We start from the raw sequence: 26,169 nt of genomic DNA, 5'->3' as shown, positions 1-26,169 counted from the left end.
AGTAAAGGCGTGGAATGCCCTGCCTGCAATAGTAGTGGACTCGCCAACACTAAGGACATTCAAATGGTCATTGGATAGACATATGGACAATAAGGGAATAGTGTAGATGGGCTTTAGAGTGGTTTCACAGGTCGGCGCAACATCGAGGGCCGAAGGGCCTGTACTGCGCTGTAATGTTCTATGTTCCACACGGACAGTGACCCAGAGCCGGGATCGAATCTGGGACCTCGGCACCGTGAGGCAGCAGTGCTAACCACTGCGCCACCATGCTGCCCTCTAGTGGAATTGTTAATGTGGCGACAACTACATACCAGGCTGTATCTGCTATTTCCCAATTTTTTGGGGGGGGGAGAACAAACAGAAGAACAAAGAACAATATAACACAGAATCAGGCCTTTCGGCCCTCCAAGCTTGTACTGGTCATGATTCAAAACCCTCAGAACTTCCTTGTGCCGTATCCCTCTATACCCATCGTATCCATGTACATGTCAAGATGCCTTTTGAAAACCGTTAATGTATCTGCTTCCACAACCTTCGCTGGCAATGCATTCCAGGCATTCACCACCCTCTGCGTAAAAAAACTGCCTCGCACATCGCCTCTAAACTTTGCCCCATGGACCTTAAACCTATGCCCCCTGGTGACTGACCCCTCCACCCTAAGAAAGAGTGCCTGCCCATCCATTCTATCCATGCCCCTCATAATCTTGTAGACCTCTATCGGGTCACCCCTCAACCTCCGTCTCTTCCAATGAAAACAGTCCGAGTTTATTCAGCCTCTCCACATAGCGGAGGAGGAAGATGGAGTCAAAGCAGGTGACCTGAAAAAGAGACTAGGACTTAAGAAGACCCGAAAGGACCTTCGGAAAAGGAACTGCCGTCCTTGGAGATTGCTTCCAAAGAAACGCAAGAGCTGTGCTTGAAAAGACTGGTCTGGTGTCTTAAAAAGTTAAGGTCCAAGGAAAGGCCGTAAAAAAAGACCTGACCCACCTGAGAAGCAGGGAACCCACTCCAGCGGAGACGCTTTCAGCAGAGAAAGCATTCTTGACGCCTGTTGCGACTACTTCCGGAAAGGGGACTCAGCCTATGGAAGACTTGAGAGTCATTCCCCCGACACTGAAGATTCTGAGTCCAAAATGGAGGCTGAGGAGATTGATCCTCCGCTGGAGGTCAACACTGAGGATGAACCTCCATCTGTGGCCCTTCGGTGCACAACAAAGAAATGATAATCCCAAGTCTGTTTCACACACACCCCGATCCGGCTCCAACTGCTGTCGGCTCGAGGTCAGAGAGTCACACAGCACAAAAAAGGCCTTTCAGCCTATTGAATCTGCGCCAGTCAAAAACAACCATTTAACTATTCTAATCCCATTTCCCAACACTTGTCTGCCTTGGCATTACAAGTGCATATTTAAATACTTCTTAAATGTTGTGAGGGTCTCTGCCACCACCATCCTTTCAGGCAGAGCGTTCCAAAGGCCCACCACCCTCTGAGTAAAAATGTTTTTCCTCACATCCCCTCTAAACCTCCTGCCCCTTACCTTAAATCTCTGTCCCCTGGTCATTGATCCCTCCACCAAGGGAAAAGGTTTCTTCCTGTCTACTCTATGCCCCTCATAATTGTATACATCTCAATCATGTCGCCCCTGTTTCCTCTGCTCCAAGGAAAAAAACACCAGTCTATCCAATCTCTCTTCATAACTAAAACTCTCCAGAATAGACAACATTCTGGTAAATCTCCTCTGCACCCTTTCCAGTGCTATTACATCCCTCTTATAATGTGGATTCTAGAACTGCACACAATACTCTCGCTGTGGCCTAACCAACATTTTATACTGTTCCAGCATAACCTCCCTGCTCTTAAACTCTATTCCCTGGCTAATAAAGGCAAGTATACCATATGCCTTCTTAACCACTGTATCCACCTGCTCTGCTAACTTAAGGGACGAGTGTACATGCACGCCAAGGTCCCTCTGATCCTCAGTGCTTCCCAGGGTCCTGCCATTTATCATGTTTGCCTTGCCTTGCCTTGTTTATTCTGCCCAAGTGCATCACCTCACACTTATCCGGATTGAATTCCATTTGCCACTGATCAGCCCATCTGACCAGCCCATCTATATCCTCTTGTAATCGAAGACTATCCTCCTCACTATTTATGGCCAGAAATTCGAAATTTTCGTATCATTCGCAAACTTACTGATCAACTCTCCTACATTCATGTCTAAATCATTTATATAAACCACAAACAGCAAGGGCCCCAACACTGATTCCTGCGATACCCAACTGGACACAGGCTTCCAGTCAAAAAAACACCCCTCGACCATCATTCTCTGCTTCCTGCCACTCAGTCAATTTTGGATCCAATTTGCCAAATTTCCTTGGATCCCATGGGCTCTTGCCTTCGCTATCAGTCTCCCATGTGGCACCTTATCAAAAGCCTTGCTGAAGTCCAAGTAGACCACGTCAAATACATTTCCCTCATCGACACACCTGGTCACCTCTTCGAAAAATTCAATCAAGTTGATCAGACATCACCTCCCCTTAACAAAACCTTGCTGACTGTTGTCAATTAATCCCTGCCTCCCCAAATGTAGATTAATTCTGTTCCTCAGAATTATTTCAGATAGTTTCCCCACCACTGACGATAGACTGACTGACCTGGTTCCCTGGTTTATCCCTTCCTCCCTTCTTGAATAATGGTACCACATTGGCTTTGCTCCAGTCCTCTGGCACTTGTCCTGTGACCATAGAGGAATTGAAAATATTGCCAGCTCCCCTGCTATTTCCTCCCTTGCCTCACTCAACAGCCTGGGATACATTAAATCTGGCCCTGGAGATTTGTCTACTTTTATGTCTGTTAGACTACTCAGAACCTCCTCTCTGTCTATGTTAACCTCTTTAATTTTATTACAGTCCTTCTCCCTGATTTCTATACCCACACCGTCCCTCTCACAAGTGAACACCGACACAAAGTATTTATTTCGAATCCTACCCATGTTCTCCGGCTCCACACAAATTACCACTGTGGTCGTCAATGGGCCCTATTCTTTCCCTAGTTATCCTTTTACCCTTAAAGTACTTGTAAAACAATTTAGGATTTTCCTGAAATCTAGCTGCCAGTATCCTTTCATATCCCTTTCTTGTTCTCCTAATTTCATTTTTAAGTTCCCTCTTGCACATTCTATATGCCTCTAGGGCTTCTGCTGTTTTGAGCCTTCGATATCTGCCATAAATCTCCCTTTTTCTCCTGATCCAATGCTTTATATCCCTCGATATCCAGGGTTCACTGGATTTGTTGGTCCCACCATTTTTCTTGATTGGGACATGTTGGCCCTGCACGCTCCCGATTTCCTTCTTGAATACATCCCACTGTTATGTCACAGATTTACCTAGAAGTATCTGCTCCCACTCCAGTCTGACTAAAGGCACATCTGGGGCGGGATTCTTCGACCCCCTGCCGGGTCGGAGAATCGCCGGGGGCTGGCGTGAATCCCGTCCCTGACGGTTGCCGAATTCTCCGGCACCGGATATTCGGCGGGGGCGGGAATCGCTCCGCGCCGGTTGGTGGGCCCCCCCGGCGATTCTCCGGCCCGGATGGGCCGAAGTCCCGCTGCTTGAATGCCTGTCCCGCCGGCGTGGATTAAACCACCTCTCTTACCGGCGGGACAAGGTGGCGCGGGCGGGCTCTGGGGTCCTCGGGGGGGCGCGGGGCAATCTGGCCCCGGGGTGCCCCCACGGTGGCCTGGCCCGCGATCGGGGCCCACCGACCCCAACCTGGGTTCGATCCCAGCCCCGGGTCACTGTCCGTGCACATTCACCCTGTGCCTGTGAGGGTCTCACCCCCACAAACGAAAGATGTGTCGGACAGGTGGATTGCCCATGCTAAATTGCCCGTTAATTGGAATTTATTTTTTAAAGAATTCCGCTCCCTCTAAACATTTCATGCTGTGGCTACCCCAGTTAATATTGGGGAAGTTGAAATCCCCCACAATCACTCCCCTATTACTTTTATACTTCTCTGAAAAGTGCCTAAATATCTGCTCTTCTATTTCTCTCAGACTGTGAGAGGGCCTAAAGAACATTCCCGGTCGGGGGAGATGGGCACGGAACACCATTGCCGCAGCCGGAAAGGTAGCCATGTAGCTGCGCACACCGCTAACGGCCCACTTTGAACTTCGTGCCATAGGTCATATATAGGTGTGTCCCCCCCGGGTGCCCTCTGGCCCCAGCTGGCCCATCAGCTGTGTGGAAGCACTCCAGCACAACCAGTGCCATCTTGTTGGCTGGGATGAGTGTGTGTGGGGATTGTAGCGGCTGCAGCTTGTCAGCCTCTCGAGTGTCAATCACGAACCTGGCGAATCCTGCACCGTTTTTCACTGGAATCGATTGTGTTCCACGCGGCACCGGTGCTAGCCCCTCAACCATAGTGGAAATGGTCCAGGTGCGGCGCCGGTTTTCTGTTCTAAAAGTCCTTGAATTCTGCATTGGTGTCAGCACATAGTCTCAGAAACGGAGAATCCGGGTGACTTCAGGTGGCGATCGCGAACGGAGCGGCCGCAGCAAAGACGCTCCCTCACATCCACAAAATTGCAGCGTTTTTCGGGGGTTTTCCCAGTGAGTTTAAAAAAAAAAAATTTTAAGTCCCACAAAATCGGCCCTACCCATTCCACGGAGCTGAAGAGGGGAAGAAAAACAAAGAGGAGAGACTGGTCCCGGTGAACTGCACGTGGACGAGGAGTGGGGATTGCTCAGAAACTGCCTGAAAGTCGGAGCACGGAGAGGATAACACAAAACCAAAATAATATATTTTATTTATTCAACCTTTCTTGTTCCTCTCCTGAAAAGTTTTTTAAAAACTTTTTAAAAAAACTTTCAAAAGGAAAAAAATAATTCATTTTTATATCAAAAGAAATCATTTTTAAAAGGAGCAAAAACCCTTGGGGGGTTTCTTTCTTTGGGGGGAACAAAAAAAAGAATTTATTTTTCGCACCAAAACCAGGAAAAAAAGAGAGAGGCACATAACAGAAATATGCCTGCAAATAATAAATCGGGGGGACGGCGAGATGTAAGAAGGAGCAGCAGCGAAGGTGAAGGAAAAAAGCAGGAGCTGCGGCCGCGCAGGCAGACAACCCCACGGGGTGATGCAGAGGTTCAGGCAAACCAGGAAGCGGAAAAGCTGGCGAGCCGAGCAGCGGAGCAGGAACAGGACGGGGCGACCATTCCCCCCCCCCCCTCAAACAGGGGCGGAATGGAGAAGCGTGCTGGAAACGGAAATAAACGCTATAAAGGAGGAGATAAAAATGGAGATAAACGCCATGAGGGAGGTACTCAGGATGGAGCTCCACACAATGATGAAGGAGATGCTGGCGGAGACAACGGACAGAATGCAGTGAACCATTAATGGCCTGGAAAGGAAGGTGGAGGCGCAGGAGAAAACGATTCAGGAGTTGGAGAGGGACGCCTCGGACCAGAGCGACAGGATGGTAACTCACGAAACCGAGGTGAAAAGGCTGGTAACAACCTAGGGGCGACTAAGAGGGAAAGTGGAGGACCAGGAAAATAGGTCCAGACGGCAGAATGTTAAAATAGTGGGTCTGCCAAAGGGGATAGAGGGCAGAGACCCAACAAGCTACGCCACCCAAATGCTGGGCAAGCTAGTGGGAAGGGAGAAATACCCAAACCCCCCCAGAAATCGACAGGGCGCACAGGTCGCTCTGACCCAGACCCAAAGCCAGAGAGCAGCCCAGAGCAATTATCGTGAAGCTGCACAGGTTCCAGGACAGGAAAAAAATCCTAAAGTGGGCCCAGCAGATGAAAGCAAGCATGTGGAAATGGAAGACCATAAGGGTTTACCAGGACATTGGGGCGGACCTGGCCAAAAGAAGGGCTGAATTCAACAGGACCAAGTCAGCACTCTACAAAAGTAAAGTGAAATTTGGGATGCTATTCCCGGCCAATCTCTGGGTAACATTTGAGGGGAAGGAGCTGTTTTTTAACACCCCAGCAGCAGCAGAGGAGTTTGGTAGAGCAAACAAACTGGGGGAGAGACAGCCGCAACGGCCATCATGAAAGCGACGGGGATGGAAAAGAAAGGAAGAATCAGAACAAAGAGCAGAGGGCAGACCGCAAACAGAGACAATATGATCACGAACTGTACACGCGTGTTTGGTGCACTGTGTGGGACTGTCCCGGGCTGGTTCCATCACTCAATGCAATGGGGGGGGGGAGTGAAGCAAGGTGAATGAGGGTGAGAAAGGCGGACAGGAGGGTGAGACAAGGGCCAGCAAAAGGAAGGTAAAACAGGACCAGAGCAGGGCAAGTACTGGGAGGGGGGCCACCGTGCTAGCGAGGAGGGCTAACACGGGAGGGCAGGAAGAAAGGAGGGCCGCTTCTCAGGGGAGAGGGAGCGCCTGGCACAAAGAGAAGGGGGGGACAGGGCAGAAGGGGAGGACGAACACAGGGGGTGGACAGAGGAACAGGGACTAAGGGGGGGGAGAGGAATCGGGGGGAGAGCGCATAACAAAATAGAAGCAAAGGGAAGGGTGAGGTAGATAAGCAGCACGAACACAGGCCTCGGCGGCATGGAGCAGGACGAGGACCCAAGATGGTGCCACAAACAGCCACTCAGGAGGGCTTCAGGATGAAGGGAGACCCTGGAGTGCAGGGGCGCAGCCACGTAGCGTACACATAGCTGGTGGCCATGCTGGGTGCCCCCGGGACAAAAGGAAACCCCGGAGCCCTGGGGTCCGACCTATGACGGGAGCGGTGACCGCGGCCATTTTGGACAGCCCCCTAACGAAAGGAAACCCCGGAGTGCAGGGGTGCGTCCACCAGGTAAGTATGGGTGACCCCGCAGGACCGGGTGGTCGAAAGCCCCCCACCAGGATTGTTACCTGGAACGTAAGGGGACTCAATGGCCCGGTGAAAAGATCCAGAGTCTTCCCCCACCTAAGAAGCCTAAAAGCAGACAGAATCTACCTACAAGAGACACACCTGAGGGAGAAGGACCAACTGCTAGTAAGAAAGGGCTGGGTGGGACAGACATACCACTCATGCTACAGGACGAGGGCTAGGGGGGTAGCAATATTAATTAGCAAGAGGACGCAGTTTACGGAAACCAAGACAGTTACGGACCCAGGGGGATGGTACGTCATGGTCAGCGGTGTCCTGGAAGGGACACCGGTCGTATTGGTAAACGTGTACACTCCCAACTGGGATGACACAGAATTCATAAAGAAGACCATGGCAGAAATCTCCGACCTTGACACACACCGACTGATCATGGGGGGGGCGACTTCAACTGTGTACAGGACCCACTGACCGACCAATCAAACCCCAGAGCAGGGAAAAAGACTGGCATGGCTAGGGAACTAGGAGCATTTATGGAGCAGATGGGGGCGGTGGACCCATGGAGGTTCCTGCACCCGGGAGAGAAGGAATTTTCATACTTCTCACAAGTACACAAGGTATACACCCGTATCGACTTCTTTGCAGTGGGGAAATCGGTGCTTCCAGGGATCACGGGAACGGAGTACTCCGCGATCGTTATCTCTGACCATGCTCCACACTATATGGATGTGAGGTTGGAGACAGGCCAGGACCAGCGCCCCACATGGAGGCTGGACACAGATCTCCTGGCCGACAAGGCCTTCTGTCAGAAAACATCGCGGGCCATAGGCGACTACGTTAGTAACAACCAAAGCGGGGAGGTCTCACACTCCACATTCTGGGAGGCACTGAAGGCCGTGATTAGAGATCATAGCCTACAAGGCAAGCAGAGATAGGGAAGAGAGGGTGGCCAGGCAACAACTGGTGGACTCCATTCTGGAAGTCGACAGAAAATACTCCGAGGCCCCGACCGTAGAGCTGCTGGCGGAGAGAAAAAAAGCTGCAAATGGACTTTAACCTGCTACCCACTAGGAAAGCAGTGTACCAACTCCACCAGACACGGGGGACCTTCTATGAACACGGAGACAAGGCTGGCTGCCTTTGGCTCACCAGCTGAGAAAGCAGGCAGCCACAAGGGAAATAGCGCAGGTAAAGGATAGCAGAGGCAGACTGGTAACAGAACCAAAGGAGGTCAATCGGGCATTTGAGACCATCTACCGGGGACTGTACACTTCCGAGCCCCCCAACGGGAGAGCGGGGATTAAACAGTTCCTAGACGGATTGGAACTACCAGTTGTGGGGGAAGACAGAAGGGGGGAGCTGGAAACACCAATAGACCTGGGAGAAATCATGGAGAGCATCAGCTCCATGCAGGCGGGGAAGGCACCGGGACCCGATGGGTTCCCGGCGGACTTCTACAAAATATTTGCACCAGTCCTGGCCCCACACTTAAGGGACATGTTCGCGGACTCACTGGCAAGGGGCACCCCCCCCCCCCACGCTAGCGCAGGCCACAATTTCACTGATACCCAAAAGAGATAAAGACCTGACGGAATGCGGATCATACAGGCCCATTTCACTGCTGAACGTGGATGCGAAAATACTCGCAAAGGTCCTGGCCAAAAGGCTGGGGTGCTGCGTACCAGAGGTGATCGCAGAGGACCAAACGGGTTTTGTCAAGGGTAGGCAGCTCACAGCTCACATCAGGCGGCTGCTGAACGTATTAATGACCCCCTCTGGGGAGAGAACACCAGAGGTGATCGTCTCCCTGGACGCAGAAAAGGCCTTCGACAGAATCGAATGGAACTACCTCCTCGAGGTACTGGAACGGTTTGGGCTAGGAGCGGGGTTCACCGCCTGGGTGAGGCTCCTGTAAAACGCTCCCAAAGCGAACGGCCAAACTAACACCACCAGCTCTAAATACTTCCAGCTGCAGAGAGGAACAAGACAGAGCTACCCGCTGTCCCCACTCTTGTTCGCGCTAGCGATCGAAACCCTGGCGATAGCCCTGCAGGACACGAAAAGCTGGAAGGGAATCCACAAAGGAGACAGAGAGCACAGAGTCTCACTCTATGCAGATGACCTGCTCCTCTATGTCTCGAAGCCACAGGAGGGACTGAAGGCAATACTGCAAATACTGAAAGAGTTTGGAATCTTTTCGGGCTACAAACTTAACCTGGGCAAAAGCGAGGCATTCCCAGTGAACCCAAACGGGGGAGGGAGAGAGCTGGAGGGGCTCCCGTTCAAAACAGCCCAGAACAGATTCCGCTACCTGGGGATCCAGATAGCCAGAGACTGGATACAGATCCACAAGTGGAACCTGACCAGCCTGGTGGAGGAAATAAGAAGAGACCTTCAAAGGTGGGGCTCACTCCCACTCTCTCTGCGGGGAGAGTGCAGACGATCAAGATGAACGTTCTGCCAAGGTTCCTCTTCATGTTTAGATCCATTCCGATCTTCATCCCCAAGGCCTTCTTCCAAAACGTAAGCAGTCTAATCATGGCTTTTGTGTGGGGGGGGTAAGAACCCGAGAATTCCCAAACAGTCACTGCAAAGAAGGAAAATGAAAGGGTACTTGGCCTTACCGAACCTACGATACTACCACTGGGCAGCAACGGCAGAAAGAGTGAGGGGATGGGTACAAGAACCCAACACAGATTGGGTACAAATGGAGGAGGCATCCTGTAAAGGAAGGACCCTCCGGGCCCTGGCCACAGCAGCACTCCCATCCTCCTCAACAAGATACACAACGAGCACAGTGGTAGCGGCTACGCTGAGAACGTGGACCCTATTGAGACAGCACTTCGGGATAACCAAAATGTTCCTAATGGCCCCCGTCTGCGGCAATCACAGATTCCCCCCCAGCCATGCTGGTTACCACCTTCAAAAGATGGAGGCGGGACGGGGGCACATTGACGGTCGGGGCTTCTACATAGGGCACAGACTGGCGACACTAGGCGAACTGACAAGGAAGTGGAGGCTAGCAAAAGGACAGGAAATGAGACACCTCCAAATAAAACACTTCCTCCGCAAAGAGACAGTGGGGTACCCCGAGGCCCCAGAAAGCGCACTACTAGAGGACCTGATAGGCACAAGCAACGAGAAGGGGGGGCTATGTGGAAAATATACGGACAGCTACTGGACAGAGCCCGGACTCCACTGGACGAGACTAGACAAAAATGGGAGGACGAACTGGGGACAGAGGTCGGATGGGGACTCTGGAGTGAAGTACTGAGTAGGGTGAACTCCACCTCCTCCTGCGCAAGGCTTGTGAACTGTACCGCCTGCTCCTGTTGGCAACGGGCTTACAGTCGGGGGTGAGGTTCGCAAAGAGCAGAGGGCGGGTGGGGACCTTAAGGGTCACGTGGTTGCATACAGTGAGGGAGGGTAGTTGTCCGCCGAACTTCAGCGCCAGGCTTCAGTGACTGCATTGGAAGTCGAGTCCAAGCAGTAGGGGTGCGCAAAGGTGAGGGAGGAGATACAGTTTAAATTGGGCACACTCAGCGCCCTGTATCGCGAGGTTCGTGACACAGTACTCCCGGACCTGTACCGAATGGGATCCGGAGGCAAGGGATATTGTCTGGGATGCGGGTAGATGTGGAGGGAGCAGCACCTTACCGTGTCGGGGTGGATGAAGCTCTCTGTGCTCCCGGAGTCGAAAAGACAGGGATCTTGTGCCCATTGTCCCGGTCGGCCATCATCAAATTCCTCAGATGCTTTGACCGCGACTGGTCGAGGGTTACTGCCCCGGGCTGCGGGTAGTCTGTGTGGTCTGAGCTATCGAGGTCAAAAGATGGTGGCCCCCACGGGTCGCACATGTCGGGTTGAGTCGAAGATGGCGACCAAGATGGCTGCTCCCATCGGTCGCACATGTCGGCTGGTGTTGAAGATGGCGGCCAATATGGCCGCCCCCACACGACGCACGTGTCGGGCTGAGTTAAAGATGGTGCCTCCCACGAGCTGCACGAGGCAGGTGATGCGTCTGAAGGGGGCATACCTTGTGGGGTATGTGGGCCTGTGAGTCCGTGGATCGGGCCTGGTGAGCTTTCGACTTCGGGGCTTTGGATCGGGCCAGACAGATTCTGGCAAAATGTCCCTTTTTGCCGCAGTCGCTGCGTATTGCGGTGCGGGCGGGGCAACGTTGCCGGGGGTGTTGGCCCTGCCTGCATAAGTAGCATGACCGTCCCCTGGGCTGCACAGGCAGCCGCGCGGCACAGGCCTGAGACATAGTCGGGTCTGGTGACGGCCGTGTCTGTGGTGCCCACGAGGGGTTCGCTGGGTCTGCCGGGAACGCGCTGAGGCTCTGGTAGGCCACCTCCAACGAGATGGCTAGTTTTACCGTGTCCTGTAGGTCAGTGGCCCCGTTTTCCAGCAGTTGCTGCCGGATGTAGTTAGACCGGACCCCAGCCACGTAGGTGTCCCGGATCATCAGTTTCATGTGCTCATCGGCTGTCACGTCCTTGCAGTTGCAGTTGCGGGTGAGTAGCGTCAGGTTCTCTAGGTACTTGTCCAGAGATTCCCCGGCATGTTGACTGCGGGTAGTGAGGAGGTGCCGCGCGGACACTTCATCCACGGGCTTCACGAACTGTCTCTTTAGGATCGTGACCGCCGCTTTGTACGTGGCCGCGTCCTGAATCATACCCGACATTCGGTGGCTCACCCGGTCGTGGAGGATACGCAGCTTGAGGGCATCGGAGAGAGGCGCTTCGAAGGAGTCGAGGTAGGCCTCAAAACAGCAAAGCCAGTGGGAGAAGATTTCCTTAGCTTCTGCTGCTTGTGCGTCGAGTTTCAGTTTATCAGGCTTTAGAGCGGCTTCCATAGTGATGTCTTTGGTTAATAAATTGATGTACCATTAATTCACTGCAAGACGATGAGAGTGAGTGAACAAAGGCTTTATTAACCAAGAACTTGCCTGCCTGTGTCTGCTGTACAAATGAGCGCCGCCCTCGACGGCCGGTCTATATACCGTCCGAGCGGGGTGGAGCCAGAGGCGGAGCCCACCAGGTTCCAATACAATACCTGGAAGGTGATCACATTACCATTGGGCCACAGTGCTACACAGACAGCTTATACTATGGTGAATACATTCGCCACAGGCTCCTTCCATTGCCACCACTTATTCTTCCTTAATTGCTGGTGCAATGGTGCCAGTGCTGAGGCTAGATTCAAAACAAACCTTCCATAGTAATTGGCCGTACCAAGGAAGGACTTCGCTTCACTGACAGTTTTGGGTGCCTTGACCTGTCTTCCAAAGGGTGCAACCCTGTCGCATCACCGTAAAATCCTAGGTACGTCACCTCAGAAGCCTGAAAAATACATTTTTTGTGTTTTAGGTGACCCCAGCATCACAAAACTTCTTCAATGATTCCTCTAGACTGGCCACGTGTTCTTCCAGTGTTGTGCTGGTGACTAGCATGTCATCAAGGTAAACCATCGCCTTGGGAATCCCCTAGAGGAGATTTTTGACCATTCACTGGAAGATAGCACAGGCTGAAGCAATACAAAACAGCAGCCTGGGAGAGTGGAAGAGGCCTTTGTGGGTATTGATTGTAGCAAACCTCCGAGACTCCTCAACTGTAGTTGTAGGTAGGCGTGACTGAGGTCCAATTTTGTTGCAATGCATATGGCACTGCCCTGGTTGTAAAGAACTTGGGTGTTGAATCTGCATTGACAGATACGTTTGTGACCTTAATTCGGCCCAATGGACATCATGGAGGAAATCTTCATACCTCCTCAAGACATCTTGGAGGACACGTCAGATATTTTGAAGATTTCCAGCCGGTCAAGCCTAATCTTCTCAGACCAGTGTGTTGGGAAGTGATATGTGATGTCCTTGCATGACAACAAAAGGCAGATTGGCCTCCTACCCTCTGTAGGCCACTAGGGTATTGGCTGTGGTATTCCTTAAGCTTAAAGACTGTGTTCCTGCATCTAGATATTACAAGGTCTGCTCACTCACTACGGTCACCGAAGACCCAGTGTCAACTGACCATTTACCCTTTAGACAATTTAAATTGGAGCAGTTTTACTCAATTGGACTGCAATCAATCGGTGCATCATATTCTCTTCTCCAGAACACTTCTCCACTATGTTCAGTGAAGCTGCGGACTTCTGCTGCTGCTGTTTCTTTTCACAATGGCATGCTTTGCCTCGTGCGGGAACATGCTTGAATGTGACCCCTTCGGTTGTAATGGAAGCACACGAGCACCTGAACATGGCAGGTCTCCTGGAAATGGTCCCCACCACAACGATAGCAGTCCACCTCTGTTTCAGTTTTACGCCCCGATTCCTTCCCGCTCCTTGGGTTCCGGTCCTGTCCCGAGGACCATGTCTGGCTCTGAACTGTGCCTGTTGATCTTGCCACTGACCTCACGGCCATACAAGCCCATCCTTGGTTAACGCCCCCTTCAGCCATGCTTTGAAGTTCAGTGGCGTATTTTTCTGCGCACTCCATAACTCCATAACCTGAGCTACCTTGATCACTTTTAGCAGTGCAATTATGTTCTCTGCCAGCAGCTTCTTCTTGATATTAATGTTATGGATCTCAACCCAGCCGGTCGCATAACATGTCACTAAGCGCAGTCCCAAACTCTCAGTGCTCAGCAAGCTGGCGAAGCCTAGCTATGAAGGCTGAGACAGACTCTTCATGGTCCCTCACTGCAGAGTTAATCTTATAATGTTGGAGGGTAATCGAGGGCTGTAGGTTTTAATGTTCTTCAACCAATTTCACTATCTGGTCAAAGTATAAGATGCCTCCAGAGACCTGAGGTTTCTAATCAAATTATAGGTTGGGGCCTGCAAACTCTCAGGAGTATCACCTTCTGCACGTCCTCACCTGTGATCTCACTCGCGGTAACAAAAAAATGGAGCCGTTCGGTATACTGACTCCAATCCTCAACCCCTTGGCCAAATGGGTCTAGTTTCCCAATGATAAGTATTTCCATTCACGTTTTAAAAGATTCTGACTCTTGCTGGAGCTTCTCTGCTTCCTCAACTGTTCCTTCCTTCGCCGTCGATTCACGACAATTGGCGGCTGCAATCAAAAATGTTTACTCCGCTGCCAATGTGATGGTTCTCAAGACATACAATGGGGGATTTTGGTTGTTAACAAAGGGTTTAATGATGAAAGGCAAAAGTAGTTAGATAACAAATACAAAACACTATACAATATGTCTTTATTCTTCAGCTCCCTGGTCCACACATGTCAGACGTTTTAGTTGCTGTGATATGAAAAGTTTAAAGTTCTGTTCCTTTTTCACAAACACACATTTTTTCCTTCCAACAGCCTTTGCACAAATCTCTCACTATACATCACCTGACAGCGGCCACCTGAAGCCCCTTTACATAACAGTGTCAATTAATGGATACGTAACATAAATGAGACAACTAATTGTACTGTCTCTTAACCCATTACTTAACAACACAGACCAGGGTCCTGATCCCAAGGCCCCACACAACCCCCGCTGGCTAGGGTTCACACGCTCCCACGAGATTGGCCCCGAGCCAGTGGTCATTGGTAAATGGCTGGAATCTGTTATTAAGGAAGTCTTCACAATGCACAAAGAAAAACATAATGTCATCACGTGAAGTCAACATGGTTTTATAAAAGGGAAATCCTGTTTAACAAATATATTTGATATTTTTAATATGTAGCCAAAGAGATTTAACAAAGGATCCCCAACCAGATTATATTCAGTTCCCTTTCCACTCCCACTGATTCTTCCAAGTGATATTAAACATGGAGCTGGTTCATTAGCTGAGGAAGCATGGTGGATAATAATCTACAAGAAGTTCCCTATGCCCATGCTCATGAATATATAAGCATACAGATTTCTGATGAATACCAAGTAAAGCAGTTCTCTTAACGGCAGTGAAATTTATGATGATTAATTATTGACTTTTATGTTACTTCATAGATTTGTAAGCCAAGAAGATATATTTTGGTTTGAATCTGCAATTACTCGTGCAATTGAAAAAGTAATTGGGAGAGGAATGGCAGGAAAGGTTCACGAAGAGCCATACTTTGTTGATTTTCTTCGGGATATGCCAGATCCAACTGGTGATGAGCCTGAAGATTTTGTATTTGTTGTCCCAAAAGTCTATGAAATGGTACATCATAACATTGCTGTGATTTAGATGTGATTTTATTAATTCTGCTATAAGGTCCTGATAAAAGTAACACCTGTTCCTTTTTGATGAACGCAATCCTTCATACCTGCCTTCTGAACCAAATCTCTCAATTCATTCTCTTTCTTGGAATGTAACTCATTTTCAGTGGAATCTATTTTAAACAGAAGCATGTCAAAGCCTCCAGTGACCCATGTCTATGGCTACCTTCCTTCTAATGATATGAAGGATTGTGAATGGTAATCAACATGTGTTAAACATAACCTGGTATAGCATTAGCTGTAGTTAAAGACAGTGAGCTGAGAAGGTGCCAAACCTATTGGCCTCTGTTTTAACTGGGCCATATTTTCCACGAGCTGAGGTTTTAATTTTTCCTCACTTCTTCAAAGGCCCTTCCCAGCAGTCAGCATCCAGAGGCCACGACCATCAACGACTGTCTCCAGTTGCTTGTGTTCGATGCCTGCAGGTAGTAGAGACATGGATGTTCAGCAGGTCAGAAGCCAATGGCCAGTTCAGTGTATAGAAGGTCTTTCAGAATGCAGCTGTCATTAAACTGCCAATGTTGTTTGTTTTCCTGTGTGTATACAGTTATGAAAGCCAAACTTACCTCACATGGAGGGTATGGAGGTCAGGACCTTCAACTCTCAATGAGCCTCTGAGTTTTTATGCATGTTCAGACTGAGAGAGAGTTGCGCATGCGCAGATCGGCATCTTGACATTTTGTAGGCCCAGTACACTTTTGCGTAAGAAAAACAACACAAAAATTCCAGTTCGGGGATGAGAGTGGAGTACCATCGATAAGGAATGTCCCTGGAGAGGTCCCAAAGGATGAAGGGACTGGGAGAGGTCCCTAAAGGAGAATCTCAGGGAGAGCAAAAAGACAGGAGGAGGTCCCAGTTCAGTTAAAAAGAGTATCAAAGGAAAAGGGCAACAGGGAGCTGGCTTTAGATGAAGAGAACTCGGGAAAGCTCTAGTTGTTGAAAAGAGCTCAGGAGATGACCTGAAGATCCAAGAAGGTGACTTCATGCTGCTGGTGGTTTGGGAAAGGGTACTCCATTGGAGAAATATTTTGCTTTTTAAAGTTATGTTTGTGAGTTAATGTTTGAACGAATATTCAGGAATCCAGGGGAACAGAATCTTGCAGATGAGATTGAAACCATATGAGGTGGGCCATCATTGAAGTCATCCGAGTTCATGCAACGTCTGGAAAGAATTCTGAAAGTCTGATCTTCGAAGGTGAAGACAGAGAGAACTGAGTTTTCCTTGTGACCGGACCAGAGTATCAGTGAGATTGGTTGACTCATAGTGTTCCTGATGTCTGGGTGGGTTGTTGTTAAAAACATGGACCCTGCATTGTTCGCTTCTATCATTTATTGTCCAGTGTGGTGTGTTTGATTACAGTTGCCTGTTAATTCTCCTCATAGTTACCCTGAATGTAAGAATAGAAGATATATATTGTAAATTGTTTTATCATTTTTGACCTGACATGACCAAGACAGATTTCACGGATTACTTAGCAACCCACCCACACATCAGTAACTACTGTGAGTTATAAAATCTCATTAAAACTGTCTCCCTTATGTGGGATTTCAATTTCACACTTTCTAAAATCTAGCTTCTTAATTCCCACAATTACCAGCCTGGCTCAGACTGCCTCAATGACTACTCACTATCTGATGGTTCAACCTCTTCTCCTAAGACTGCATTCCACAGGATTCACAAAGCTGCACTTCTGGTTCAAATTTGTTAAACACGTCTAACCCTGTCACGGACCACTAGCTTTACTAAGCTTGACAACCCCTTGTCTTCTCTGAACTCCAGCTACACTGAGCTAGAAACAGCTCACAGGATTTTTCTGAGCCCTAACAGAGATCTAACTTCCACCTTTTTAACTTCCAAGGACTTATCCAAGCCTGATGCTTGCTAAAGGTGTCCAAACTCTTCCTCTGCTGCAGAACCCTCACTCTCCCAGCAAACACAGAGAAACTGAAACCAGGGAACTTTCTTAAGCTCCACCCTTCTCCGTTAAAATGTAGCTGACTGTGGTCCATTCTCAAAGTGATCGGCAAGCCAATGATCCTTCCTTTTGTAGCCACCTAAAATGGCTGATTCCCTATTAATTTGGCCAAAACCCGATATAAAATGGCTAACCGAAAAGGCTGATGGGAAAAGCAGCCAACAGGACACAAACGGACAGCTGCAGACAGAATAGCGTATTCGACTCTGGGGAAGTCGGCCCAGATCGATACCTACGACTATTAGCAGCACATCAACACAGACACCTGCAGTTTAATCGGCTATCCCCGGGAACAATTGCAACATATTAGCAATTGAATGCCGGGCCAGACCTCTCGGCGCCTGCAGTGGCCGAAACAAAGACAGGTGAACGACCACCCCCCGATCGAGGAATCGCCCCATTATTGGAGCATATCGAACCCAGTGATTGGGAACAAGTCCAATCACTTGGGACTCAGGGTCAAGGGCCGCCCCGAGAGGCGGGAAGCCCCTGGGCCCTATAAATTGAGGGGCCAAGTTCAGATCGCTTTCTCTCCCTTCTTCTCCTGCTCGCAACCTTCGCAAGAACATCGACCAGAAACTGTAAGTTTGACTCCAGCGATCGCTACCCGATAGAGACTCCTAGCCATCGACCCCCATCAGCCCTTTGAATCCCGCAGGCCAGATCCAATTCGATAAACCATTTGTTTCCCTGACCTGGTGGGCCATTCCCAAAAGTTAAGTATTGGCCAGTAGTGGTAGGTTTTGAAATAGACAGTAGGATTATCGTGTAAGTATTTATTGCTGTACATAATAAATGACCGTTGATTTCAATCTTACTAAGTGGTGTGCTGGCTTATTAATCATAACTCGAGCTTGAACCACGTGGCAGCATCAGAAAGATATCTGGCGACTCGTGAGCAAAGATGACATAATCAGAGCTAATAAACTAAGGCTAAAAAGAGCAACATAATTGGCGACTCCGCCGGGACCTGACATAGAAGTGGAAAACCACTCCGGGAGAACCCCAGAAATTTGAATAGAATCCAATTGGATACAAAAAAAAACCCACAAGTGTTCAAGCGGTTCTGGTTAATATTCACAATTCGGAAGTGTGTGTATGCATGCGTAACTAACAGGGTTATAAGGTAAAACTGATAGATTTTGTTGCGTCAAAACTGTCGGAAGTCGGTATTTTCGGAAATTAGCGCAAGCCGCACCCGCATCTACGACACCATTTTAGCCCCCTGTTCCAAATTTGAACGTAGCAAGCAGATAAGAGAGATGGCCATGCAGGCAATGCAACGCCTCATGAACCCCGAAGAATTTGCGGTCGCACCGATCAGCAGCATTAAAGTGGGACAGTGTCCCATTTGGGAAGTGGAAATTCGTAAATTTCTACAGGGCAAAGGATGGCCCGTGTGGAGCGGTTTCTGTAATAATGACGACTCAGGTCCCGGGAGTATAGGGCATACTTGGTGGGAGAACATGAGTGAAATTCAGAAGAAAAGCTTAGCAAAAGCGCGCAAGCCGATGGCAATCGTGTCCTGTATGGCACAATTGCGAGGCACAGAGGAGGTCGTCAGGACGCTCTGAAAAGAAATTGAAGGCATACATCGTATGAGTAAAATTGATGTATGCGAGATGGAAAAAGAGAACCTGGAATTGAAAAGGCAGTTAGAAGCCAAGGACGAAGAGGTGGCTGACGCCAAACGGGGTCACCAGTCTTGTCTGGTGCATTTAAGCAGTTTTCAATCCCAGTATGAGAAGGCTTATCAGGACACGCAGCGTGCAGTCCTGGTTAAGAAAGAGACAGAGAAGCAGGTGGAGCGCTACAGAAGCAATGTAGTGATCTCAAGGCAGCCTTGAGAGCGCTCCACGCTGCAACCACGGAACAAAGGCAGAGTACCTTAGACCACGCGAAGTGCCAAAAGCAAATTGCAGACCTGCAATCAATGCTTTCTGTCCAAAAGGGATTCCAAGACACCTTTGGGGAAAGTTTAGAACAGGAAGACGGCCCTGATTGGGAAGGACTGCAGGAGACAGCGCAGAGATATGTTCAGGGAACATGTGCACAGGGAAAGCCCCAAAGGAGGAAAGCACCCCCACCCCCCACACAGCAGGTAATACAGGCTCCCATGAACCCTGTGACAACCCACCGCACAGCCACAGCAGACGAGGCGGAAGTCTTATATTCCACCCCCCTCACAGTGACCCAATTACGGGATGCGTGTGCTAAAATCACACCGTTCCTCCCCGCTTCAGACCCACACCATTTCTTTGCCACCGTCAAACACCAGGCGACCTTGTACGGCCTGGATGAGAGAGAGCAGGTAAAGCTTAGACCCATCGGTCGCAGCAGCCCTTCCCGACCCACAGAATGCAGGAGGAGGTACCCTTGCAGAAATGCATACCGCGATCCTGGATGCGATCGGGTATAACCGGGGCGACCCCGTAGCTGGCCTAAATAAGTGCAGACAGAAAAAGTCTGAACATCCCACAGCGTTTGCAGGACGCTTGTGGATTCACTTTAAAGCCGTTTTCGGCAACGTAGACGGTGCCCATTTGTCCGCAGACAATATGGCCAAATGGACCCGCACCCTTATCTCCCATGCCACGGAAGCAGGACAGAATGCCTGTAGTAATTATGACCCCTCGGAGGAGGCTCATAATGAGAAGTGGGTGGTCAAAAGATTGTCCCGCATTTGGGAACAGTCGGCTCACAGTAAACCCGCAGCTAGAACCCCCGAGGAAAAACAAGCCGTCGCAGACGTGCAGGCAGTAAGAACCACTCTTCACAACCCCGCCTGGGTAAACGAGGGAAAGAGCAGCCCCCCAGCAAAACCGCAAGAATGCTACAATTGCGGACAATTGGGACATTTTGCCAAAGAATGCAAGGCCCCTAAAAAGCCACAGGGAGCCCAACAGACAGGCACTCTCAATAAGAAAAAGGCAGAGCCCATACATAGCGTTAGCACCCAGTCCGATCAGACAGACTTGACTGGAACGGACTGACGGTGTACAGGCTCCCCCAGTTGGGCCTGCGATACCCTTTGGGATAGGTCAGGACGACCCTTAGTCGCAGCAAAGGTTAGGGGACAGCCGATCGAGCTTCTCTGGGACACAGGAGGGTCCTGCACAACCTTAAATTCCTCCACCCTTGGTAAGGACACATGGCCCACTACAGCCACTATCACCCTCAGCGGCTTCACAGGCCACTCACAGCAGGGACACATCACTACCCCTGTACCCATCCAAATCGGAACCATTAACTCAAAACACCCCGTAGTTTTAGTCGATCTGCCCCCAACAGCAGAGCACATTTTGGGGATCGACTTCATGAATTCTCACCACCTCTCTTTCGATCCAGTCAACCAGTGTGTCTGGAAGATGGCGAAATCCGCTAGAGCCCCGGCAACGCTCAATATAGGGGATTATAGGAACAAAATTAGCGCAGTAGGCGAGTTTTGGTTCAACCCCACCACACTCAGCACGGACCGACAGGTTAGGGCAGTCCTGCAAAAAAAACAGGGCAGCATTCGCGACCCACAAACATGACTGTGGACGGATGACTGGTTCCGTACAAATAACAGGACCGGACCCTAGACCCCAAAAGCAGTCCGGATTCCCCCTAGAAGCAGAGGGAGAAATCCTAAAGGTTGTAGAAAGTTTATTAGAGCAGGGCGTTCTAAGATCGGTAGCCTCAACTAATAATGCCCCGATTTGGTCAGTAAGGAAACCCGACGGATCATGGCGCTTGACCATTGATTATCGGGAACTCAATAAAGTCACCCCCGTAGCAGCCCCCACCGTTGCAACAAGTCCCAAGACCATGCTCAAACAGGGACTCCATGCCCGATATTTCACGGTTTTGGACGTCAGTAATGGATTCTGGTTCATTCCATTGGCAAAGGCGTGCCAGTACAAATTTGCCTTCACTTTCCGAGCGCAACAATACACGTGGACATGCCTGCCACAAGGTTTCCACAACTCCCCCTCCATTTTCCACCGACAGCTGGCAAATGGACTAGCGAAATTTTCTCGCCCCGAATGTCTGGTACAGTATGTAGACGATCTACTACTGCAGACAGACAAAAAGGAAGAACACATTGAGCTTCTGTCCGAACTCCTGGAATTACTACATTCCATTGGCTGTAAAGTCAACCCCAAAAAGGCCCAGATATTGGAAGAAAAGGTGGCATATTTGGGTACTATCATCACACACGGCAAACGCGAGATCGAGCACAAAAGAATTGACTCGATCGCTAAATTGCCCCTTCCCCAAAACGTTTCAGCCCTCCGGTCGTTTTTAGGACTGGTTGGCTACTGCCGAAACCACATCGACGGTTTTGCCAGCAAGGCAGCGCCCCTCTCAGACCTCCTAAAGAAAGGAGTCCCCTGGGAGTGGCAGCATATGGATGCTGTGGAATCATTAAAACAGGCGCTCATAGCCGCCCACTCACTACAAGTTCCAGACCCGCTTTCCCCTTACGCCATAGAGGTAGCGACCACAGACCGCACCCTTTCAGCTGTGCTCCTGCAGGAAAGGCATGACCAGATAAGACCCGTGGCTTATGCCTCCCGAATTTTAGATTTCATAGAATTTACAGTGCAGAAGGAGGCCCATCGAGTCTGCACCGGCTCTTGGAAAGAGCACCCTATCCGAGGTCCACACCTCTACCCTATCCCCATAACCCAGTAACCCCACCCAACACTAATGGCAATTTTGGACACCAAGGGCAATTTATCATGGCCAGTCCACCTAACCTGCACATCTTTGGACTGTGGGAGGAAACCGGAGCACCCGGAGGAAACCCACACACACACGGGGAGGATGTGCAGACTCCGCACAGACAGTGACCCAAGCCGGAATCGAACCTGGGACCCTGGAGCTGTGAAGCAATTGTGCTGTCCACAAGGCTACCGTGCTGCCCCAGATGCTGTGGAGCAGGGGTTCTCAGCCTGTGAGAGGCACCTGCTCGCAGTTTTCTGGGCAGTCCAGTACTTTTCATACATTACCGGACTGAACCCCATCACCATTTTGACCGAGCACATCCCCACCCAACTTTTACTAGACGGACGACTTAAAGGCGGTACCGTCAGCCAAATCCGCGCTGCTAGGTGGACCCTTCTCTTACAAGGATGGGACGTCAGTCAAACCGACCAAGACACACACATACTTAGCGGACAATCTACAGTACCCCGGAACCCCCCATGAGTGCAAAATCATCTCGCCCCACCATAATACAGGCCCCTTTATCGTGAAAACACCCCCCAGAAAACTAGCCACCCCATCTCAAAGCCCCCCTCACCCGGACACGTGTGATCCCATTAGGATTTATGTGGATGGATCTTCCACAGTCCTTGAGAATTGCCTCATCTACGCACAGAACAACCCAGATAGATATGCCAAAAAGGTACAACTCAGCCACACCCGACCCGTTAACGGCCCCTGGACTAACCTCCAGATCGATTTTATAGGTCCATTGCCCCCTTGCAGGAATGGCTATAAATATGTTCTGGTGGTCATAGACACTTTCACAAAGTGGGTGGAAGCATTTCCAGTCCGCACCAACACCGCGAAAACCACAGCCAAAATCCTAACCCACCACATTTTTACAAGATGGGGACTCCCCCGCAGTATTGAATTGGACCAAGGTTCTCACTTTACGGGACGGGTCATGCAGAACGTCCTCACGATATTTGGCATTACCCAAAAATTTCACATTGCGTACCACCCACAGTCGAGTGGTATAGTGGAGCGCATGAATCGGACCCTAAAAACCACCCTTAGAAAAATGGTCCAGCAGAACAACACCACTTGGGGGTCTGTCCTCCCCTTTGCGCTGATGTTTTTGCGTAACACTGTTTACACCTCCACAGGTTACACCCCACACACCCTCATGACCGGACGCCCCATGAAAGGGACAGAGTACCTGTTGGGTTTAGACCTGACCAGCCCTGAAGTTACGGCCCTCACCCACGAGAAAGCCGTTGAGCAATTACTTGCAAATGTAAAAATGGCTCAGTTAGCAGCCGCTGTTAAACTGGGCACTAAAAGAAAACAGAGCAAGGCCTGTTTTGATAAGGCAGTACATGCAACGGAGTATAGTATAGGACAACAAGTGATGTTGTCTGTGTATAACCCCAGCACATTTCTGTCTCCGAAATACTCGGGTCCGTACTCCATTACGGATAAAGTAAGCCCATCGGTATATAAAATCAAATACCCAAATTGTAAGACTGCGTGGTTTCACATAAACCAGCTAAAGGCTTATGGAGCACAGTCAAACCACGCCCACCACGTCATGCTTGACGCGGCAGACCAAACCCCACCCACAGCCACCGTGAGCACACTAACCCCCACCACGTCCAGCCCAGACACAGACTCGCCCCCGACTCCACCCTCAAAATGTACACTCTGCCCCGGAACGCCCACAGACTGCAGCAGCAGAGACAGCGACTGTGACTCTGACGACAGCCACAGCACGCCTCCTTACTATCCTGGACCCACACCCAGCGACTCCGAGTTCGACTCCAGTGATCCCTTCCTGATCACTTTCTTAAACAAACCACACCACCGACCACCGAACCATACGGACGACCCCGACTTTGTTCCCGCACAACTTGACAAACGCCATTGACACCGCGACAACTTCTACAGACTCGTCCGCAACGACGAAAGCAACCCCAACTCATACCACACAGCCGTCTCAACATTAATTCACTCCAGAATTTGGCACCCGGGAGAAGGGGACGACCTCGAGTCAGACCCCCAATCCGCCAACCCCTTTGCGACCCTGTTCGCAACAGAGAACTGAGGTGTCCACATGATGATTTAAAGGAGACACTTGGGGAAAAGTGTTGTCCTTCCTGATGGAACCTGCAGGATGTTTTATGTTGTTCGTATGTTTGTTTAAGTGTTGTTCGTCCGACAGGAGAATTTTTCTCACCGTCACACACCCATTCACCTGAAACTTTTTAGCTCTTTCCAACACCCCCACCGCGGCCAGACGCTTGTTCAGCGGTATCAACTTGTCCACAGATACCTCAATGGTACCAGCTTGTCCACAGATACCTGGTCAACAGACCAGATGCTGTTCAGTGGAACTAGCTTGTCTGCAGACACTTTAGCTGATACCTGTTCGGGTACCAGGTGCCCGTTCTCATTCGAGGGTAGAAGCACAGCACTAGCTTTTCAGCTGGTACTGGTTCAAGTGCCAGATGCCCGATCTGATTTGACGGTAGAATCACAGCAGCAACCCCACAATGATGACTAAATTTTTGCCCGTTCTTGTCGCTTGCTCAGGCAGTGGAGAAATGGCGTGAGACCCGCCCTGCCTGGGAACTCCCCGTTGGTCAAACACGCTCGGGTAGGGGAGATACGGCATTGGTAGCCGTCCTACCCAGGGACTCCATCCAAATCTTACCCGTCGCGGCCCATACGCACCTCATTCGACCTTTTCCTTTCAAAACAGTTTGATTTATTTAGGCGACCCTTGGGTTGCTGCCTCCTGCTATTTACATCCAGGAACATTTGGATGATAAACTTAGCACTGGTCCACCATTGGGAAGTGTGCCGTGTCCTAACATTTGTTTTGAAAAAAAAAATGGGGGGGGAGTCACATATAGTGACCAATTATAAGGGTTTAATTGGCCCCAAGAAGGACAGACACACTAACATACCGGATATTATTCCAAGATAGTTACAGATACTATGCTTGTTTTACAGAAGTTCCAGGACCGGAGAAAAACAGAACATAAAGAAAGAAAAAGAAAGGGGACAGCCATGAGGACTTCTTTCAACGTGATCAAAATTTTTATGATGAACATTTGGTTGCGCGGGAACGCGGACCCCATTACTCCAAACCCCCCTGCCGTTAATGTTTCACTGCCCCGCAGTACCGAGGGCCCAGTCACCAGCCACGCTGCATTATCCTGGTGTGCCAAGTTCATACTCCCTGTCGTACGTCATTGAAGCACTATTAGCGTTGGCAATACTCTGCTGTGCAGTGCAGACTATGCGCCTCCGCAAATGGAGAAGGAGAGCGTACCGCGCTCAAACCCCGGTATATCGGATCCGATCCCCTATATTCGGGTATGACCAGATCCCAGACCCCCGCGACCTATGAGACCAGAATAATAAAACATGCACTTGCGTTTTCTGTAAATAAAAGATGTGCAAAATGTGTCATGAACAAAAAATGTATGATCCTGAGCTTGACTGCCAAGCCAGGAAAGAGTATATGGAATGTTATGATTGTTGTTGTATGTTTTAGAGAGATAGGATGATGCAATGCCTGATGAGTGTATTTAGGTAAAATTAGAGGTTCCAAGTTTTTATTTTGTAGATGCATGCCCCTGCCTGACATAGCGCCCTCAAGAATTGTTGAGGTAAATTTTTGTGCATAGCTAGGGTCAGAGTAGTGGCCATGTAGGGGGTGTCCCTCCCCCGGTCAGGGAACGGAAAGGACAAAATTTATGTGATCCTTCATGCTTCGCGTTAGGATCACAAGGAGGGTCTGTAGCCACCTAAAATGGCTGATTCCCTATTAATTTGGCCAAAACCCAATATAAAATGGCTAACCGAAAAGGCTGATGGGAAAAGCAGCCAACAGGACACAAACGGACAGCAGCAGACAGAATAGCGTATTCGGCTCTGGGGAAGTCGGCCCAGATCGATACCTACGACTATTAGCAGCACATCAACCCAGACATCTGCAGTTTAATCGGCTATCCCCGGGAACAATTGCAACATATTAGCAATTGAATGCCAGGCCAGACCTCGCGGCGCCTGCAGTGGCCGAAACAAAGGCAGGTGTACGACCACCCCCCGATCGAGGAATCGCCCCATTATTGGAGCATATCGAACCCAGTGATTGGGAACAAGTCCAATCACTTGGGACTCAGGGTCAAGGGCCGCCCCGAGAGGCGGGAAGCCCCTGGGTCCTATAAATTGAGGGGCCAAGTTCAGATCGCTCTCTCTCCCTTCTTTTGCTCGCAACCTTCGCAAGAACATCGACCAGAAACTGTAAGTTTGACTCCAGCGATCGCTACCCGATAGAGACTCCTAGCCATCGACCCGTATCAGCCCTTTGAATCCCGCAGGTCAGATCCAATTCGATAAATCATTTGTTTCCCTGACCTGGTGGGCCATCCCCA

The 26,169-nt window shown here is 50.0% G+C and overlaps 1 protein-coding gene across 1 annotated transcript in view; it reads left to right on the top strand.

Annotated features, from left to right (window-relative positions):
• Window positions 1-26,169, top strand: part of LOC140411190 (dynein axonemal heavy chain 8-like) — a 2,783,184-nt gene that overhangs the window by 1,329,827 nt on the left and 1,427,188 nt on the right. Inside the window, exon 60 of the mRNA XM_072500280.1 lies at window positions 14,802-14,994. Within this exon, the coding sequence (XP_072356381.1) occupies window positions 14,802-14,994 (193 nt within the window). The remainder of the gene's footprint in view (window positions 1-14,801; window positions 14,995-26,169) is intronic.

This window comes from Scyliorhinus torazame, chromosome 4 (genome assembly GCF_047496885.1).
Source record: "Scyliorhinus torazame isolate Kashiwa2021f chromosome 4, sScyTor2.1, whole genome shotgun sequence".
NCBI classification, from domain to species: domain Eukaryota; kingdom Metazoa; phylum Chordata; class Chondrichthyes; order Carcharhiniformes; family Scyliorhinidae; genus Scyliorhinus; species Scyliorhinus torazame.
This window is presented reverse-complemented; position numbering and strand designations above follow the sequence as displayed.